This window comes from Castor canadensis, chromosome 14 (genome assembly GCF_047511655.1).
Source record: "Castor canadensis chromosome 14, mCasCan1.hap1v2, whole genome shotgun sequence".
Taxonomy (NCBI): Eukaryota; Metazoa; Chordata; class Mammalia; order Rodentia; family Castoridae; genus Castor; species Castor canadensis.
In genome coordinates, this window is record NC_133399.1 from 35,943,682 (window position 1) to 35,964,037 (window position 20,356).

Here is a 20,356-nt window from a genome sequence, read left to right on the forward strand (position 1 = left end):
CCAAGGCACACAAGCTGATAAGGGCAGGAGGTTTGGGGCTGCAGGTGCCATTCTTGGGGCTGACTTCCAGGGCAGTCTGAGGGCACCTCATCCCAGCTTGCCAGATCAAGGGAACAAAAAAAGAGTGTGGTTTGGGGAGGGGGGTTCTCAGCTGTGCCTGGAGCTGGAGAAATCAAGATGGTTATACACATCAGCCCTCAATGCCAGTGCATGTGAGTTTGGGTGACTTTGCAGGACCTGGCAGCAGTTATGAACATACAAAAGCCAGACCTGGGTTCCACTGCCAGCCTGAGTGAACACTAGCCACATGGCTAAGGGCAATCGCTCTAGCTGCCAGGACCTCTCTCCCCTGGCCTGCAGAATGGACATGCTAGAAGGTCTGGCTCTTTCTCACCATCCCGGAGAGCAAAAAGGAAAGGTTAGAAACAGGAGGTGCTAATTCAGCCCACTACTTGGCATGCAGTAAGCGCTCAAGAATAGCTTTTATTATCATCTTCATCGCTCAGAGGCAGAGAGAAATGAAAAGGCATAGGAGGGAAGTGGAAGGATGGCAGGGGTGCCAGGGGAAGGTGGCAGAAGGGCAGATGGGGGACGGAGGTGGGTAGGAGGGAGGGGCGCTGACCTGTGCTGGGGCCAGGGCTGGGGGCGGGGATAAGCTTGCTCGCACTCTTCCTCCACCAAAAGCACCACATATCTTGAACACCACAGCCATAGTGTCTTCAGGTTCATCTTCAGAGCAGGGTGTGCAGGCCATCATTGGTATGCAGCGTCTGCCCGGTGAGCCAGGGAGAGCTGCCCCGCAGGTCAGAGCTCAAAGAGGGATTCAACACTCCATCATGATGAAACTGGGGAAGGTCAGAAGACAGGGAAGGGAGCGGGGGACAAGGGGACCCTCACGCCCAGTAAAGGACGTGACATTCATGCCTGGCAGCAGGGCAATAGCAGACTCACTTGCAAGCTGGGGAAGAAGGGAGTTGGTGCGGGGGTCCTCCTTCCGCCTGGGATTCAGAGTTGGGGTACCAGCCGGCAGGGACAGTGTGCAGAGAGTGAGGGAAAGGACAGATAAAGGCACAGAGATGGGGGTCCGGCCAGGCCAGGAGGGGAGATGAGCGGGGATTAGGAGGGGAGCGGTTGGACTTGTCCTAACGCCCTCAACCACCGGCAAGCAGATCTGGGCGGAATCCTGAGCGCAGTCCAGGCTGGGCCCCTCACACCAACGCGTAGTCGAACTGCCCGCGCTCGAGCGCCTCCTTGTGGTCGGTCCAGGACGAGGCGGGCATGCGGCTGTAGGGGTCGAGCAGGATGCGCACGCAGCGCACCATCAGCAGCACCAGCACCACGAGCAGGCAAAGCACGAAGGCAAACACGGTGCGCTGTTCCGCGTCCAGGCCCGCGCCCACCGGGGGCCCTGTCGAAGGCGGCAGCGGCTCCGGGGACAGCGTCCACGTCGCGCTCATGGCTCACATCGCCGCGTGCCCTGAGGAAGAGGGGGTCGGCGAGGGGATGAAACTACGCCCTCCCGCGCCAACGCCTCGCCCCCTCCTGCCTCCGCCCCCTGTCGTATCCCGCAACATCCCAAGCCACCGCCGCCATCCCCGGGCTACGCCCATGCCCGGCCCAAGGGTTTGCTGCCATCGCCACGCGGGGACCCAACTCCGGCCGTGCGCGCAGGTAGGGGCGCTGAGAGTGGAGACAAGGAGTCCAGGCCGGCTCGGCCCGCGCACAACAGGTGCGAACGCGCAGCCCGGGTTCTGGGCAACACAGCGCGGACGAGTCCCCGCTATCCGCGCTGCGCTCCCTTTGTTCTCCGCGGCCTGGGACCCCCTCCCCCACCGCCGCCCCCGCCCGGCGCGCCCCTCACCCTGGCTTCGACCCAGACAGGCACGGGCAGCCTGGCGGCCGCGCTCTCTCAAAACCTGCGCCGACTCTGCTCCCGGTCTCTCCCCGGCGGCGGCGGCGGTGGCGCTGGCAGCAGCGGCGGCGGCGGCAGCAGCCCGAGCTCAGCCCACCCCACCCGCCCCTGGAGTGGAGGAGACCGAGGCAGGCGAGCCGCGCGCCAGCCCGGCCGCCGCGGCTGTTCCCATGGTGACGGGGGCGGGGCCGTCATGGGGGCGGGGCCATGGGGGCGGAGGCTGCGCAGGGAGCGGCGCGTGGGCCCGCGACCCCGCCCCAGTCTGCAGAAGACCAGAGCCCCCGCCCCTGGAGTCTGTGGAGTCACCAGGACATCGGAGGCCCCTGAACACCCAGGACTTCGTCCGGACGTGGGCAGTCCCGCCCACATTCACCTCGGCCACCCCCTGCCTGACCTCAGCACCCACATCCCCATTCCCTGCAAGACCCTTCACCTAGACTGTTGAGGGAGGGAGGTTGTGCTAATGTCCTTCCACATCACTCGCGGGCGTTCAAGTTCTTCAGCCCAACAGACCCTAGGCAGGTTTCCTGGGGGACTAATTCCCTCTAGTATTTGTCACTGGCCTCCCCAAAACAAGGGGCAGGGTCCTGGCCACAGCAAAGCAGGCCCCTCTGGGGCTGCAGTTCCTTCACTGACCTTGACTGCTCTCCAGAACCAGCTGGCCACCTCCCACCGCTTCCCCCACCCCCTCCATCCCAGAGTCCCTGCCAGAGACACACACCTCAGACCATGCAAGCTGCTTTTCTGCACTTTGGTGTTTTATTTCCAAATCTCAGGCTTATATACAGTAAGTAAGAGCACTGATATAATTAAAAACAGACCTAAAATGGCCTGGCTGGCGTGGCCAGTGGGCCATTTGAAGTAGTGGGCAGGCCCCCACCACCCTGCCCTCCAGGGGAGTCCCTGGGCTGGGGGCCTCTTGGCACTGCATGACTGGTGTGCCCGTGCTGACCAGCCATCAGGAGCGCCCGTGTGGCACCATGGGGAGTGTCAATCCCCACGAGGCACCCTCCACAGCCTGTGGCCCCTTCCTTGTCCAGCTGATTTTGCAGCTGCCATGGTAGAGCTGGGGGCAGAGCCCTGAGTAGTGTGCCTGTGCCTGCCACACTATCCAGCCCTGGAGCTCCATTTGCAGCTGGGCATTCACAGGATCTGCTCTGTGCTGGAGGCTGAGATGTCCAGCAGACGCCAGGCTGCATAGGGGTTGAGCTCATCCTGGTCTCGACAGAGCGCCCACACGTACAGCATGCGCAGCACCTTGTCCTGAGACCAGGTAGAGTAAGCAATCAAGGAGGGGCCACTCAGCAACGGCAAGGAGAGGCATGACTGGTGACTGGTGGGGTCTTCTGATATCCACCAGGCCCCCAACTCCCACCCCAGGGTTTCTCCTCATCCACACAGGTCACAGGACTGATGTGTGTGTCAGGTGACCACAGGCAGGGTCCTGGGTGTGGTAGGCTGTCCCTATCCCAATCTCCAACTCCCCTACTCACCGGGTCACCCTCGACCACCTCGCCCTTGGGGTTTCTGATCACCATCACCAGCTGGGCCTGGAAGGTGATGATCAGCACCGGGCCCTGCTCCATCATCTTGCCCATGGCCAGCTGCAGGAAGTAGAGAGGGCATGTGGGCTTCAGAATGGCCTGTCCTCCTCCTGCTGAGGGCATCATATGCCCCTCCCCAGCCCAGCCCAGCCCACTTTGGGGGGGGGGGAAGACCCTTTCTTTGGACAAGTCCAGAGCCTCAGTTGTAAGACACTCACGGGGCTTCTCTGTCCCTGGACTCAGGTCATCAGATCATAAAGGCTGAAGGGACAAGGAGCTGGCCGTGGCATGCATGCAGCTCCCCATAGGGAGGAAATCTGGGAGATCAGGGCAGAGCTGCCTCCTGGGCACCTCGCTGTAGTGACAAAACTCTTGCCTTTCCCTGGGAAGGTGCAGGGCTATCACTGCTTATGGGGCTCTCAGGAAGCTGAAGTCTGGGCAATGCCCCCCAGCTACCCAAGAACATAGGTGCTCCTGGACCTATGATGGGAGTTGATTCTGAAAAACTAGTTGAAAATAATGCTTGCAATACACCTAACCTACTGAGCATCTGACCTAGCCGATCTTAAATGTGCTCAGAACAATGTTCACTGGCTTAATGCTGGACATCATCTAACACAAAGACTAGTTTAATTTTTGAAATAGAGTCTCATTATGTAGCCCAGGCTGGCCTTGAACTGTCCAACCTCCTTCCTCAGCCTCCCAAGTGCTGGGATTACAGACGTAAGCCATAAGCCACCATGCTTGGCTCATTACATAGAATCCCCTCCCCCCCACCCCGCTTAACCCCCGTACTGGGGCTTTAACTCAGGGCCTACATCTTGAGCCACTCCATCAGCCCTTTTTTGTGATTTTTTTTTTTTTTCCCCAAGATAGGGTCATGAGAACTCTTTATTCAGGGCTGGCTTTGAACAAGATCCTCCTGATATTTGCCTCCTGAGTACCAAGGATTTCGCACATGAGCCACCAGCACCTGGCTATTATACAGAATTTTGAATCAAAATTTGAAGTATAGTTTTAACAACAATTGGGGATGGACTATATTCTAACCTTTGAAGCCTTGTGCAAAAAAGCAACCCTGCAGGTCATTTAATTGTAAATGCCTGCCTGTGTCAAGCAGGCATTGACTGTGACCAGCAGTTTCCAGCCGCCCTCTGGGGGTCGACCCACAGAGGCACTTACATCCACGCTGTCGATGTCCAGGATACGGGAGTGGAACTGGAGGCCCAGGGCCTTGGCCTGCTGGATGGGGTGGGCCAGCTGGCTGTAGGTCTGCAACGAGAGGCCGATAGGCCCATGTGGATGACCACTGAGGGCAGGTGACACCCCAGCTGCACTCATGTCCACATGTCCCAGTTCCCCAAGTGTGTGTCAACTAACACCAAGAGCAGTAGAGGCCAAGATCTAAGCAAGAGGCAGGTGCCACCGCCTTGCTGGCCTGAACCATAGGCTTGCTTCTTGTTATGGAAAGAGCAAGATGCCCAAGTGAAAGAAGTATTAATCAGCCAAGTGGGTAATTCTGGAACATGATCCAAAATATACTCCCTGGGTAAGTGGGTGGATCCTTGGCTGATCTCTAACATTCCATATTCACCTCACTTGGAATTTTGGCTGGAATGAAAAGTCTTTTCTAGGATTTGTCCTAAACCCGTGGGCTGCCCTGGAACTCATTGCCTAGGGCAGCCTCTCTCACAGACCACCCCCGCATGTCCACGACCCCCTCCACCCCCTGCTGTGCCACGACCAGCAGCTTCTCTGGGCTTGGCAGGCAGCTAGGATGGAAGACACTCAAGGCCTCTACTTTTTATGGAAATAACTGATCCACTGAGGAAAAGAAACAGGGCCAATCCTGCTTGGTGGGTTTCTTCAAGATGGCATTTTAAAAACACCTCAGTGGAAGCAGTTGGGACTTCAGCCATGAGTCCAGGGGTACCAGCTGCTCTCTGGCAAAGATGATCAGCCGCAGCTTAATGGTACCAAAGTTAGAAAAAAGAAACACAACAACTCATAAATGCCTGCTGGATTAGTCACCGTGCAGGGGAGTACTGAAAAAGAAAATCTGACAGTATCTTCTCTTCTATGCCTTCTCCAAGTTGTTTGTTAGCTGGGTACAGAATAGAATGAGCCAAAAGTCTCTGGACTGCTTCATATAAAGAAGCTGGGAGGGAGGAAAAAAAAAAAAACGCCTGAAGAGGCAGATTGGGGAGTGACAGGATGAGTTGAGGTGGCCTGACCAGACAGGAGCCAGGAGCCCCACAGGGATGGGAAGGCTGCCAGGAGTGGGGCAGACAGCATGTGCTCCTGGGCACGCCCGCCGGCCTGTCTGCACCCCAGCTCTGATGGTGGCCCTAAGACCCTAAGCCTTGACTCCGGGAAGCTGTCAGGACCTTGTCAGGACACGACGTTCCTCCCCAGGCGGGAAGTCTGTCCACATTGTTTTGATCTGTGTTTCGGAACCTTGTGAGAACAGCTAATGGATCTGTCCGGCACTTTGTGCTTCTGTGTATAATTTGCCCTTTACGACCCCCTAAGTGTGTCAAGGGATGGAGGATGGGCCCAGTACCTACAATCACTATGCACAGGGCTTGGGAGCACCCTCTCCCTGACTTCTAAGTCCCCAGCCCACACATACCCCAGGCCATCTCAGCCATGGGATCTTACTCCTAGAGACCTGACCAGGGGAGGAAAAGGCACAAAGGGCCACTCTGGAACCCCCATGGCTTGAATTGCCTCTCCCCACTCTTCTTACTTAAAACTAGTTGAAGATGAGGACTAGGGGAAGGCCCAGGAAAACTGGCAGCTCTGTGGAATTGGGCTGTCTCTCAGGAACCAAGCCAGAATGGAATCATTCCTGACTGGGGAGTTCACTGTCTGGAAGCAGAGGACCCAGTACCAGCTCACAGGCACAGATGTACCACACTAAGGAAGGGACGGAAGGGTGGGCTGTTGGAATCTTCAAGAACCACACATATCAGAAACAAGGTCCCACCACAGCCCTGTGCTATCTTCCCTAAAGGAGTCCCCAAGCAGACCTCCTACTCCACATTGTGACTTTGCTTTCTGGTTTCTTTTTCTGGTGCTGGGGATGGGACCAGGGCCCCATGTGTGCTAGGTAAGCACTGTATCCTGAGTCACATGCTCAGTCCTCCTGTGTTTTTTTTTTTTGTCGGAAAAAAAGAAAGAAAGAAGAAAACTCACAGCTTCATAGCACCAGTCTTTGAGAATGTCAAGCTCTCCAGAAATCATGGCCTAAAAAGGAAAGATAAAAAATAAGCACAAGGAGAGCAGGCTTTTGCAGCAGGAGAACTCCTGAGGACATTCTCTGGTGGGGGCCTTTCCTAGAGACCCCTGGGCCCCAATCTGAAGGCTTAAATCTGAGAAGGAAAGGAGGGACCAGTCAGGTGACACCAGTGGCAGCTCTTGCAGAGTGTGTGTGTGTGTGTGTGTGTGTGTGTGTGAGAGGCTTTGGCCGCCTAGGTGCAGGCATAGGAAAGGCATGGAGACTGCAGAGGTGCCCCATGATGGGTCCCCAGGGGCCTGTGGAAAGAAGGTAGCTGTGTGGTCTCAGATGTATGAGTGAGGAGCTCCTTTCCGGCTCTCTTGAACCCACAGCCCTGCCTCCCTGGGGACAAGGTTTTGACCAGCCAGGACTACCACTGGAACAGACCTCCCAAACAGTGGGGGAAATACAGGCAAGGCAGACTACAAAGAGTGGTTCTCAGGTGTGGGACACATCCACAGGAACCTGGGCACAGGACTGGGTCTGGCAAAGATGAGGGAGGTGCTGAGAGAGAAAACAGCATGAAGGAGCCAGATGCTCATGAGGAAAATCGTGGCCCAGTTAGTGCCGAGAATACCATACCTCAGGAGAAGCTGCCTGGGCTTCAGCTGCTACTCCTGGCAATGGCTCCCCTTCCCACCTCCTCCCAGCCCTGCCCAAAGTGGCGGTAGGATCAGACAGATCGGAGGAGGGGACCATATGAAGGTGGCAAGCAGGCTGCAGGATGACTTGAGCAAGACATTCCCTCCTTGCTTATAAACCGGAGGGGCAAAAGGACTTGACTGCGGACGTCAGGGTTACCGGACAGTGGCCCTGAGCCTCTCGGCTGAGGTCTAGCCAGTGTACTCTGGGTCAGAGCATGAGTGTAGCACTGCCACTACTGGCCACTGTGGCTGCTCTGGGCAACCTTCAGGGAATGACTTTAGGCAGAGAATTTGATGGAAACCACAGCACAAAGCCTGGGGCCAAGTTTCAGGGAGTAAGCAGGGGGTAGGAATATCTGTCTGAGCACAAGGAGAAAGAGAAAACCAACTCCCTGAGCACCTCACACCCTGTGGGTAAGGCAAGACCGCAGCCACTAGCTCTGTACCACAGGTGAGGCCAATTCCCTCTTCTGAGACTGCTCTCATGAGTGGGACATGGTCAGGCCTCTGAAGCCTGGGAAGGGCAAGGAACACACCCTGTGGGTCAGCTGCAGTCAAGCAGGAGTCAGGGAGTGCTGTATCTGCTCAGAAAACAGCCCCACCAGCCAAACTCCCTTTGAGTAACTGCGGACTTTAACCCAGGGTGCTGCATGGGGACAGGGAGGTGATACAGCATGCCCGGGCCTCCACCAGAGGACCTGCCACCTGGGGAAGGGGCCATGCTGAGTTTACCCACACACCTCTAGGATGTTGGGGATGATGTCGTTCTCACACTGCTGCAGAAACCGGTCCTTGTCGAAGGCTGGGTCCACCCGCAAGATCTCAGTGAGCACCTCTGACATTTCTGTCTTTGAGAAAAGGCCCCCTGCAGGGAGTGGAGCCCTGAGTGAGTCCAGGGCCTGGGTCCCTTTCCCACTGCCAGCCAGGACAGACAGTATGGTCTGGGGCTAGGCACTCACCCAGCAGGTCAGTGACTTTGTCCGTCAGGGCCCGGGATGCCCGGATTAGTGCATTGTCACTCTCATCATACTTCATCTTCATCTCAAAGAACCCTGTGGGGGATAGGGAGAGGGGCTGGAGGGGTCCCTTCTGGAAAGCCACCCCAACCCCACAGCTTTCAGGGGCTCCCATTGAGACCCACCCTTGACACCAGTCAGCTCTGAGAGGCAGATCTCAGAGCCTGCTTCCTCATCTGTGCATGGGGGACCACTACCTGCCCACCTACCTGGCAAGGCCGCAGAGACCCTCTGCCGTGGCCCTACAGGGGCTGTGCAAATTATGGGGTGCCACCCCTGCTGGCTGTTGCTTCCACTACAAAGGAAACACAGGCCTCTAGTGGTCCTTACAAGATAAGGGATAAGGGCGGACAGCCCATGGCTCTCCTGCTCAGTCCCTGGGAAATTCCATGCCCAGCTGAAAACAAACCAGTGCCTACCACGGGGCTTTGGGCTGACCATGGCCTCCATTAACACCAGGACTCTAGTGCCCCAACTGTTCTGTGAGGGACTGATCACATAGCATCTTGGGGACAGAATCTACAGCCAAACAATCAGGTGGCCCTTAGGAAGTGAGCAACCCTCTCTGGCCCCATCTTCTCCTCCGCAAAATGGGGCTCTGTCCAGTGCCCAACTAGTGTATTGTAATGCTGCCATCACCCTGCCTGGGACCCTGCAGGATGGTCACACTCACGGTTGAATACCACGTTGTTGTCTTTGAAGTCCTTCCACTGCTGGTACCATTTGGAGTCCTTGTGCAGCACGACCCCCAGAGCCTCCCTGGGGAAGATGGCAGGTGGCAAGTGTGAGCCACAGCCCCAGTACTGCCAGGCCAGAGCCCTGCACCCTTCCAATCCCATGGGAAGAGACAGCAGAAGACGACTTCAAGCCCAGGGGCTGCAATGACCCTGTCCTCACTTCCTGCCTTTCCTCCTCCCCACCCATATCACTTCCTCCACATCTCTCAAGGGAGCCAGGAACCCTGCACAGAGAAATGGATGTGTACAGGGGCCTCCTGTGGGTCCTAAAACAGATACTGAGGAGAGGTGGCATGGTGACCATCTGGGACCTACTCATTGGGCTCGAACACTTTCTCCTCCTTGAACTTCTCTCCCGCAAATTCCGTCCTTTTCCTGAGCCGCTCAGGCCTGCGGTAGGGCCCCGTCTGTCCCAGCACACTCTCATCAATCTCCTTCTTCACAGACTCCACTCCCTGCCAAAAAAGCAGCAGGCTGGTGGGCACTGGAGTGGCTGCTAGCCCCACCCTGCCACCACCTTGTCTGTCTGGACCAAGCTTGGCTCACCTGCGAGATGGCTTTGAAAGCTGCAGTCCTGCCCAGCTTCTCCCCACCCTTGGACACCGACTCAGCCGACTGCTTGGCTGTCTTGGCAGCCTCTTCCACCCCTTCCTTGATCTTCCGGCCAAGGTCACTCTTACTGACTTCGTCAAGACTCTACTGAGACAGACAGAGAGGCGGGCGCTTGCACAGCACCCCATGGGGCAGGGAGAGGCCCATGCCTAGGAGCTGTGTCCAGCATTGGATTTCTGGAGGGCTGGATGCCAGGGCTCAGGGACAGATGCTGGGTCAAGCGGCTTTACCCTGTCATGGCAGAAAGAGCCTTGGGAACTACCCAGCAACAGTGACTCCAAGGGAGCAGTTGGACAGGGGGTGAATAGTATCAAGGGGGCACCTGAGCTGGGCCTTCAGACATATACAGTCCTACTCTGTCTCCTCCACTGCCCTTTCAGGAGGGCTGCAAAGCTACCTCACCCTCACCTGGAGGTGGCAGTATCCCCTCCCCTTTTATTTTCGGTCAGGAAGAACAAAAATCCTCACTTTACCGTCTTATTTTTGCTAGTGTCACATGACAATGACTCAGATGGTTACCACCCTGCCAATGGGCCACAGTGTGACTTTGATGCCCCATGTATCTGAACTCCTGAAGCTTTCTGGGAGTGCCTGTGGCCACCACCCACAGGCATTGCACCCCACTCACTCCTGGCTGCCTGGTCAGCCCCTCCCGGGCTCCCAACTACCTGTGACTCAGCTTTCAATGGGGTGGCAATACCAATGGCTCCAGGTCAAGTCTGCCCATTACCTCCTTCACTGTCCCTGTCAGCTCCCCCAGCTTCTTCCTTATCGCCTCGCTGGTACGCATTGTCTCCGACTCAATGGTTTTCTAGGGTAAAAGACAGTGTTTCTTTTTGTTTCCATACAAGTGAGGTTGATCTTACAACCAAAGATCCCCAGAAGCATTTTCTCATCAGCCCAAACTCCCCATAGAGCTCCTACCCCATGCCTGCCACCTGGCAGTCACCTCCTGAGCACTAGATCCCCTGGCCCTGGGTCTTTTTCTAGGTGGCAGGAAGTGGTTGTGGCAGTCCAGTCATCAGCAACATTATCTCAGGGGCCACTCTTGGCATGATCCTGACCTCACTACGCCTCCCTTCCAGCCTCCTGCAGCTCGATCTTGTGTCACCACCTTGCTCTGCCCTCAAACAGCCCCTTCCTTAATAACAGGGCAAACCAATCTTCCACTGGGTGTTCCACTCTACACAGAGTACCACCAAAATGAGCAACTTAGGGAATACTCAGTGGAAAAAGGGCCTTGCCCAGGACCTGGCTGGGGCCAAAAGAACAAAATGCTGGGAGGCCTGGGGAAAGGTACACCTCCTGAGGCTCAGGTGTTTATTGGTAAATGGGGATGCAGGGTCTTTACATAGCATAAAATCATGGAGCCTAGTCCCATGGCTGGCCCTTGGCAGCTGTTCAAAGAGTGACAGCGGTGGTAATTAATAATGACACTGGTGCAGTGACCCAATTTCCATCACCACAACCAGGAGCTCCAAGGAGCAGTGTGTGTGGCTCAAAGCTTTCATGTTAGCCGACACCAGTGGCTCACTCCTGTAAGCTTAGCTACTCAGGAAGCAGGGATCAGGAGGATCGCGGTTCGAAGCCAGCCCAGGCAAATAGTTTATGAGACCCTATCTCAAAAAAACCCATCACAAAAAAGGGCTGGTGGCGTGGCTCAAGGTATAGGCCCTGAGTTCAAACCCAAGTACCACAACAACAACAAAAAAAAGCTTTCATTCTATGGGTCAGCCAGACATTCCCCAGCAAGCCGCACAGTTCTAAGAAGTGATACTGCTGTTCAGTGGCCATATTTAGGGGGTTTTTTTGGCAGTGCTAGGAACGGGTCTCTTCCATGCTAAGCATGTGCTCTACCACTGAGCTACACCTGGGTTCTGACCACACTCTGAGCTATAAAGAGCCCTGCAGAACCAGGAGGCCTGGGTGAACCACTCCTGTCCCCTGGCTCATTCTCATGAGGGTAGCGACCTTATCTTTCAAGCAGCCACCTTCCTAGCAGCCCTGACCCTGGTTCTAGGAATAAGTGGGTTAGGCAGGAGGTATAGAGCAAAGGTATAGACTCACATATTTCCTTCTTGCTTCCTGGAGTGCATCTGACTCTTCCAGCTTCTTTGCCTCATCTCGGAATTTTTTTATACTTTCTTTCATCTCTTTGTTTTTGGCTAATTCTTGTTTGATGTTATCTACTAAGCCAGACAAAAAACCTTTTCTGTTCCCAGAAGAATATGATTTGGACTAGAAAGAATATAGAAGAAAAAAAAATTTAAAAGACTGGAAGAACACACAAGGAAATGTCTGGTAACTACCAAGTACCTACGAGGGATTTTAAAATTTTCTCTCTCCATTGATACAGGTTTAATAGTGAATCAATGTATCTCCATTATGATAGTAAGTAAAGAAACACCCACCAGTGTAAAACTGGGGTGCAAACCTTTATACCCACAGGTTCCATATTCAGAGATTCAAACACCACAGATCAAAAAAGAAGAAAAAAAAAAAATTCTGAGTCAGGCCTGGTGGTGCAGGCCTTAATCCTAGCTAGAGGCAGAGGCAGAAGGATCATGAGTTTGAGGCCAGTCTGGGCATTCAGGGAGACCTTGTCTCAAAAGACAAAACAAAACCAAAAAAGTTCTAAACACAGGCAAGCTTTTTTCTTCTCAGTATTCCCTAAAGAATACAGTGTAGCATTTACATTGTATATTACATAGTATTTACAATGTATTAGATAATACCTCATTTATAAGCAATGAAAAGTCTACAGGAAGCCAGGCACAACATGAAATCTTAGCTGTTTGGGAAGACGCCATCTCATCCAACTCTATGACATTGTGAAAGACAAAACTATGGAGACTGTAAAAAGATCAGTGGCTGTCAGGGATTGGAGGAAGGAGGGATGGACAGGTAGGTCATAGCAGAGTTTTGGGGAGTGAAACTACTCTGTGTGAGTCTATGAGGTCCTTGTGTTTGTCACAAGGAGAACAAATGGAATGGAGAATACAGAAGTGAACCTGAAGGTAACCACAGATCTCAGTCAGTAACACTGTATCAAGACTGGCTTGCCATTGTAACAAATGTCACCCACAATAACAATGGGAGAAGTGAATAACAAGGGACATGATGTGCCCAGATGGGGGAGAGGAAGTAGATGGGAACTCTCTATACTTTCTGTCAATTTTTTGGTAAATCTAAAACTGCTCTAAAAAAAAAAAAAGTATATGAAAAGTAAAACAAAACATCAGGTTCCTTCTCCAATAGTGGGAACATAGAGGTTAAGGAATGGGCTGGACTCTGTATCCTCATGGGCAAACACACTCCCATAACCCAAGGCAAAATCAACACAAAGGGGCCTCCATGGGGTGAGGTCCAAGTTCAGCCTGGGCTCCTAGAGGTGAGATCACTTCCCTCTGGCCCCTCTTGGAGAACTGGGGCCACTCCCAATGAACCCAGCTGGCACCCATCTCATCCAAAGCCTGGGAAACACAGGTTTCCCTCTCTCCATCCACAGGATAACCATCACAGAGGTCAGGGTTCCCCCCCTTGGGAAAATCCAACACACCTAAAGGCAGTTTAAGAGAAAGCCTGAGGCAAAGCTCTGGGTACAGTAGCCAATGTCATCCATTGCTCATGAACACAGGCCTAGGGAAGGAGGGGATGCATAGAGGCAGGTTAATGTTGCAGGAAGAGAGGCTGTGGGCTGCCCCAGGGGTGTAGTTGGATAAGAGGACTAACTTCTAATGTTCTGTAGCACAGCAACAATGGAAGACAACAATTAATTGAATGTTCCAAAATAACTAGTAGAGAGGATTTTGAATGTCTCCAATACAAAGAAATGATCAATGTTTAATGAGGTGATGGATATGCCAATGACCTTGATCTGATCCTTATACATTGTATATATTTTAAAATACCACATTATCCCATACATACATGTAATTATGTGTCAATTAAAAATAATACATATATTAGCAGGGCATGGTGGTACACATCTGTAATCCCAGGATTTGGGATGATGGAGGCAAAAAGGCTTGAGAGTTCAAGGTCAATATGGGTTACATAGTGAAACCCTGTCTCAAAAACCCAAGGGCTAGGGATGTAGAGAACTTGCCTAGCATGTGCAAGGCCTTGGGTTTAATCCTTAGCACAGAAGAAAAACACAAAAAAATATAAAAAAACATAGATTTCAGGATCAAACTGAGCTAGATTTAAATCCTTATTTTGATATGTGTGTAGTTGAGAGTAGTAGGCTGAAAAACAACACACAGCTTAAGCAAAAACTAAGAGTGTCAAGTCACAAGGAGTGACCACATGCAGTTAACACGTGTTGGGCATAACACAGTGGCTGAGGGGGCCACTTTACCAGCATCAAGAACAACTGCCTCCCTGGCCCCTGTCAAACCACAAGGTAGAGTGGTACAGGGTTAGGAGGGCTGGCCAGGCCTCCTGCCCACTCACATTCCTCTAGGCCATATGATGCCCAGGCCCTAAGACTGAAAGGGATTCCACTACCTTGCCCCAGCCCGAACACACACTCTGAGGCTGTAAACTCTTGATGGACAGGGAGGGGAGACAGGACTGACAACTAAGGGAGAGAATCACTAGGGCCTGTCCCATACCTAGGACACCCCCAGGAAAGGATCAGGGAGATAGTTAGCTGCCTGCAGGAAGTAGTTGTTGAGTTGAGGCTGTGAGTGCAGGAAGAGAGGCTGTAGGCTGCCCCAGTAAGCAGGTTTGGGGCAGATGTGACACATCAAAAGAAGCATGGTTGAAAAGGAGTGACTAGGAGAAAGCAAGACTCACAACAATGGAGTAACTCTATTCCAATGCTAAAGACTATCTCCCAGAAGAGAGGACAGCCATGCTTGGTGAGGAACCCACACACTAAAACCACAGGGAGGGAAAATGCAGCTCAATACAGGGCAGCCTTCTCTAGCCACCAGAGCTGATCTATGTGCTATTTTTGAGGCAAGAGCATTTTTGCTGTCGCTGACAACGTCAAGCGGGAGGCTGACCAAGCACTTCCTGGGACACCAAGAACATTGGGTCTATCAGCCTTTGAAACTCTTAATACAGAAGCCCACCCCTGAGCTGCCCCTGGTGATGTCTGCAACCTCAGTAGCCCCACCCCTTTCCCCAGCAAACAAAGACCAACTTTTCAGACTTCCCCGTGCCTGCTTGCTGGCATCCCAGGTCACTCACCACCAATGGCAGCTCTCTACCTGGCCAGCGTATCTGGTAGGCTGAACCATGGGGTAGGTTGTGGCTAGAAAGAAACTGGACTCCATTGCCAAGGCATCTCTAAATGGATGAGAAAAGAGAAAGAGTCATTCAAACGAGAGGGTGACTGGGAAGTAGTCAAGAAACACAGGGGTTGCCTGTGACTCATTTGCTGATTTTGATAGCGTGCATGTTTTGTGCTAGAAAATCTGCAATCTTTGCAAAGTCTGAGAAGCCAGTGGAATTTGGAGGAAAGAGAAAATGCTGTATTCAAAACTGGGTGGGAATCAGATGAATCCAGGCAGATGCCAACCTGCAGGGAAAGAAGGCTAAAGGTATCCAGAACTTGACCTAATCCTTAGTCTAAAGAGGGCAAACTAAGTCTCCAGGCTGGTGGCAAGTAGTCTTCTATCACAAGCCCACCCCACTTCTGTCAGACTCCTAATAGAGCCTCGGACTCTCAGAGGCAAACCAATTAACTAACTGCCCCATGGAGAATCCTGCAATAAAACTAGTAATGTCCTGGTCAAGGGTTGGGCTACAAGCAGAGCAATTTAAGGGAGTCTCTGTGGACAAAGACTCAACTGACCTCATGAGAAAGGACCTTTCTTCTCCTACCAGGCAATAAACATTAAGCTGTTGCAGGTCTTGCTCAATTCTGCACCCTGGCACCCAGCGTGGGAACCTGATACACTGAAGTCAAAGATCAAATAGAACCACTCTGTTTTCTGGGCCTTTCCTCTCTCTCTGTTCCCTGACTCTTAGCTCTGGGACCACAACATCCTAAATTTATAGTTACCACTATCACCAATGGTTACTGGAGGATAACTCTTTGGTGCGTAAATAACCAAGTATATGTAGGCACATACTTCTCTATATGCCCACACTGGTGATCCCAGAAGCATGAAATCAGCAATCATCTGAAGTAGAAGTGGATGGCTGTCAACTTGGGAGAGAAATCTCATGACAGTATGAAACCTGACATTGGTTCTGCTTAGTCTCATGCCCAAATCCAATAGGTGTAAATTTAACCCCTGAACCCTGACTCGAAAGACAAAGAATTCCCCCTCCTCTGCAAAAAAAAAAAAAAAAAAATGCAGTCCTGATTCAAGGACACCTTCTATCTCTCAACATTCAGTTCCTATGAGATACTGTCCTTCTTCGTTAACAGTTTGGCTCTAGAGTAAGTCTGATCTGGGGTTTGAACCACATCAGCCACCTAGTAGCTCTGGGATTGCGGGCAGGTTACTTAACCTTTCTGAGCCTCGGGTTCCGAAATCGGGTCAAGCAGTGACAATACGAAGTACTATTTTCTGAGTGTGCATTACAGACTCTGACTCCCACCGCCTTAGGGAAACAAGAGCCCAGCTCTTAGCCAACGCGAAAGGGGAGGCGATGCAAGAAATGCCCTCGCCAAGGACCTGACATTTAAACGCGAGGCGTGAATGTCAAGGATTTTGCCTTCACCTGGCTGCTACTTCTCTACGGGGCACTGCCGCCCCGGCCAACACTCATTCCACCCGCACATGGTCTGATCGGGAGGCAAGAAGTGCACAGCTCCCCGCGAAGCTCGTGCACTGCCGCCCCTCGTCCGGCACGCTCGGTCCCCGCCCTCCGGCCTCGCTACGTGCTCCCTGCCCCGACCTCATTTGACCCAATGGCCTGACCCCAAGAATCCCGTGGTGGCCACGGGAAGGTCCATCGAGCCAAGGGCCTGAGCACAAGGAGGCCTTGGAGACTGCGCGCCCAAAGCTCACTAAACCCGCCCCACCAGCCCCGTACAGCCACTCACCCGTGAACAGCGGCACCAGCCGCCCCGCAGCGCCGCCGCCGCCATATTGGAGAATTCCGTGTGACCTTACTGCGTCGCGCCCTGATGGCGTCATCCGCCCCATCTGCCTGGACCAGCGCGGGCCTGGGAAAAGCCGACCTCAGGGGCGGGATTTAGGAAGGGAAAAGCCTTTGATTGGGCAGGACTCTCCAAGGAGAACACGAGATCAGTGATAGGGGTGGGACCGACTAGAGGGCGGGGAATTCTTAGAGAGCTCGTCTTCTGATAGGGCAGGGTTTTGAAAAAGCGGACCTATGACTGGATGCGGCCCTGTGAGTCTCAGATCTGTGGTTGGGTGAGACTACAAAGGGGCGGGGCCTGAGGTGTGAATTCAGTCGCGAGAGACAGCTCAGTATTGTAGCTCCAGGGACGGACGCGTGGGTTGATCGATTACAAGGACAGATTCATTTGGATTTTGACTGACTGGTGGACTAAACCAAGAGTGATTACTCGATCTCTACGGACAATGACTGATTGATTGACAGCGACTGAGTTGTTCCAAGCGCAAAAAGGAGTCAACTCCTGTTCAGCGCTTTGGGAAGACGCTTGTTGGTGCTTAGCAAAAAAGGGAAAAACTGAGACCTCAGCCTAAGCTGTGGACAAGTTCTTCATCAGTTCAGCGTGAGTGGATACATCTTGCCCTGTGAAGCCCAGGCTTTTGCTATTTCAGCATCCCTATGCTAATTTCCATTTGGCGAATGCCGCCATCAAGTGGCGGTACTTTGACCTGGCCATGCAATCTGTGGCTAGATAAGGTTAGGAGGGGTGGCCCATGGCGGAGTGAATGAATGTCGCTGTGAAGCAGTGATACAGGCTTATGGACTTGATTCTTTGAAAAGGAGGCATCTTACAGTGGAGAATATTGAAGACAGGACCAGCATCCCACCTTTGAGATTATATCTCCAGACTAATGCTTCAACATTTGGGACAGAAACACGTGCGCCTTGTGTATCAGACAAACCGTTCTTCTCAAGAGAACCAAGGGACGTATCTGAAAAAAATTTGAAAAACAGACACATTTGTTATCACTAATTAACCTGCATAACAGGCGCTTCTATACTTTTAATAAATTTACTTTTATTTTAAAAGAAAAGAAGAGGAAAAAAGGCAGCTTGGCACTGGGGAACATGTATTCCCTGACTTTCAGCCTGGACAGACCTGTCCTTCAGGAACTCCCCTTCCAGGATGGAGTAAGGGAAAAAAGCTACTCTGGTTTTACATGAGATGTCTTTACTTCCAGAAAAGACTAGTTACGTGTTTGGAGTATATAGATTTGTGGGGGAGAAGGTGGTCTGGGCTAGAAATACAGCTTCTTAGTTGTGTTGAAACACAAGACAAGGGTACCCAGGGACAGTGTGTCAAATGGGCAGCCAAGGTGGGAGAATAAGAGCCCTTGGAGGAGCCTGGGCAGGACTGTCCAGTGGTATGAACATGACTTGCAGGGCGGTGGAGAAGGCGGGTGGAATCAGCAGTGTGGAATGCAGGCAAGGCAAAGACAGAACTGTGTTCACTGTCCTTTACACTTTGCAAAATAGGTCTCTGGGGAGAAGAGCCTGCAGGGTTTTGATTGAATAGTGAGAGAGAAGCCAGATTCACTGGATTGAGATTTTCTTTCACACAGGTGGTCTGAAGCCAGCTTGTATTGATTCTTGAGAGCCAAGTGGCAAGTTTTCAAGAATTTTGCAACCAGTTGTTAAACACAGCTAATATTTAATGATGAATTGTATAAACAGGACCAAATGGGTTATATTAAAAACAAAGGTAATGAACACCCTGAATGATTCACTTTTTTTTTTTTTAGTACTGGAGTTTGAACTTAGGGCTTCACACTTGCTAGGCAGGTGCTGTACTGACTGAGCCACCCCCCCAGCCCTTTTTGCTCTGGTTATTTTTATATAAAGTCTTGGGTTTTGCACAGCCCTGCCTGGACTGTAATCCTATTTTAAGCTTCCCACTGTCAGCTGAGATAACAGGCACACACCACCATGCCCAGCTTTTTTCAGTTTAGATCGGGTCTCGAAAACTTTTTGCCTCAGCTGTCCTGGAAACTCTGTCCTCCCAATCTCAGCCTCCTAGGTAGCTTGGGATGACTGGAACACACCATCATACAGAACTATTGGTTGAGATGGGGTCTCAAACTATTTGCCCAGGCTGACCTTGAACTGTGATCCTCCAGATCTCAGCCTCCCAAGTAGCTAGGATTACAGGCGTGAGCCACTGGTGCCTGGATGATTCACTTCTTAATTATTTTACTATTATCTATGCTTAAAGTTATTTACATATAAACATGTGACACAATACCATTTGAGTCATAGACAGGCCCATATAAGATGGCCAGTAGTTTCATAAGATTATAATGGCACTGGGCTGGGAGTATAGCTCAGTGGTAGAATGCTTACCTACCATGTGTGAGGCCCTGGATTCATTCCCACCCAGCACCACACACACACACACACACACACAAAGTTACAATGGCACTGAAAAATTGCTGTGGCATAGTGACATTGTGTAGTTGTCATAGCACAATGCATTCATTACTCACTCTACTGAGCTGCCAATCATTTAAAAATATGGCACAGCCGGCCTCAGTGGCTCAGGCTTGAAATCTTAGCTACTTAGAAGGCAGAGATAGAGAGGATCACAGTTCAAGGCCAGCCTAGTCAAAAAAAAAAATCAGTGAGAGCCCATCTCAGACAATAAAAAGCTGGGCACGGTGGCAGGCGCCTGTCATCCTATCTACGTGGGAAACTTAGATAAGAAGATCAAGGTTCAGCCTTGCCCAAGCATAAATAAATACAAGACCCTATTCAAGGGGCTGAGGATGTACCTCAGTGCTAAGTGTTTGCCTAGCATGAATGAGGTCCCAGCTGTGATCCCCAATACTGGGGGAAAAAAAAAAAGACCCTATTCAAAAAACTTTAAAAAAATCACTTCTCAGTCTTTTGGCTAAGATCAAGTGTAGTATCTGTTCTTATCAGTTTAATATCTGATATGTCCTCTATCCAAGGACAATATATTAAATGGATTTTTGGAACAGGGAGATAGAATAGGAGCTTGCTCCGTCCACTCCACGCATCGACCTGGTATTGCAGTACCTCCAGGAACAGTGCACCCAAAAAAAAAAAAATTTAAAAAAGCAAAATGGGCTAGGGACATGGCTAAAGTGGTAGGGCACGCTCAAAGCCCTGAGTTCAAACCCTAGTGCCACACACACACAAAAATATGGTACAAAAATTATGTACAGTACATACACTTGATAATAAATGACTATATTACTAGTTTATTTTACTTTATTTTGTGGTACTGGAGGTTGAACTTAGGGCCTCACACAAGCATTCTACCCACTTGAGCCACGCCTCCAGTCCTTTTGTTTTTAGTTTGTTTTTTAGGGAAGGTATCATGCTAACTTTGCCTGGGCTGGCCTGAAACCTTGGTCCTTTTCCCTCTTCCTCCCCAGTAGCTGGGATTATAGGCATGTACCACTACATGCCCAGCTGTACTACTGCTTCATGTCTTTTCTATAGTGTACATTTATTGCTATTTTAATTTTTTTCTTAGGTTTT

At 51.8% G+C, this 20,356-nt stretch overlaps 2 protein-coding genes and 1 non-coding gene across 4 annotated transcripts; 1 reads left to right on the plus strand and 2 right to left on the minus strand.

Annotated features, from left to right (window-relative positions):
- Positions 1–458: 458 nt before the first annotated feature.
- Positions 459–2,052, minus strand: Ctxn1 (cortexin 1). Its single transcript, XM_020182667.2, has 2 exons — positions 1,862–2,052; positions 459–1,477 (listed from the first exon to the last, which is right to left on the minus strand). The coding sequence occupies exon 2, from the start codon at positions 1,455–1,457 to the stop codon at positions 1,209–1,211; it is 249 nt and encodes an 82-aa protein (XP_020038256.1). The 5' UTR covers positions 1,458–1,477; positions 1,862–2,052; the 3' UTR covers positions 459–1,208.
- A 597-nt stretch (positions 2,053–2,649) lies between these two features.
- Timm44 (translocase of inner mitochondrial membrane 44) lies at positions 2,650–16,906 on the minus strand. Of its 2 annotated transcripts, XM_020182660.2 has the most exons (13): positions 16,755–16,906; positions 14,945–15,043; positions 11,813–11,983; positions 10,476–10,556; positions 9,680–9,829; positions 9,449–9,588; positions 9,070–9,155; positions 8,340–8,432; positions 8,121–8,245; positions 6,655–6,705; positions 4,639–4,728; positions 3,406–3,516; positions 2,650–3,175 (listed from the first exon to the last, which is right to left on the minus strand). In XM_020182660.2, exons 1-13 carry the CDS (start codon positions 16,797–16,799, stop codon positions 3,056–3,058), a joined length of 1,362 nt encoding a protein of 453 aa, XP_020038249.1. In that variant the 5' UTR covers positions 16,800–16,906; the 3' UTR covers positions 2,650–3,055. The 2 variants fall into 2 exon arrangements, with proteins under 2 accessions (XP_020038249.1, XP_073910351.1); XM_074054250.1 differs by lacking the exon at positions 14,945–15,043 and having other exon boundaries at positions 16,755–16,890.
- Positions 16,907–19,719: 2,813 nt separating this feature from the next.
- On the plus strand, positions 19,720–19,910 carry LOC141416970 (U2 spliceosomal RNA). The gene has a single exon (XR_012441614.1). It is a non-coding gene; the product is annotated as a U2 spliceosomal RNA (small nuclear RNA).
- The last annotated feature ends 446 nt before the right edge of the window (positions 19,911–20,356 follow it).

Coding starts and splice junctions, on each gene's coding strand:
- Timm44 (XM_020182660.2), bottom strand. CDS start 16,799: ATGGCGGCGGCGGCGCTGCGGGGCGGCTGGTGCCGCTGTTCACGG. Junction 9,589..9,679: donor CTTTCAAAGCCATCTCGCAG/GTGAGCCAAGCT, acceptor CTTTTTTGGCAG/GGAGTGGAGTCTGTGAAGAA. Junction 9,156..9,448: donor AAAGTGTTCGAGCCCAATGA/GTAGGTCCCAGA, acceptor CATCTTCCCCAG/GGAGGCTCTGGGGGTCGTGC.
- Ctxn1 (XM_020182667.2), bottom strand. CDS start 1,457: ATGAGCGCGACGTGGACGCTGTCCCCGGAGCCGCTGCCGCCTTCGACA.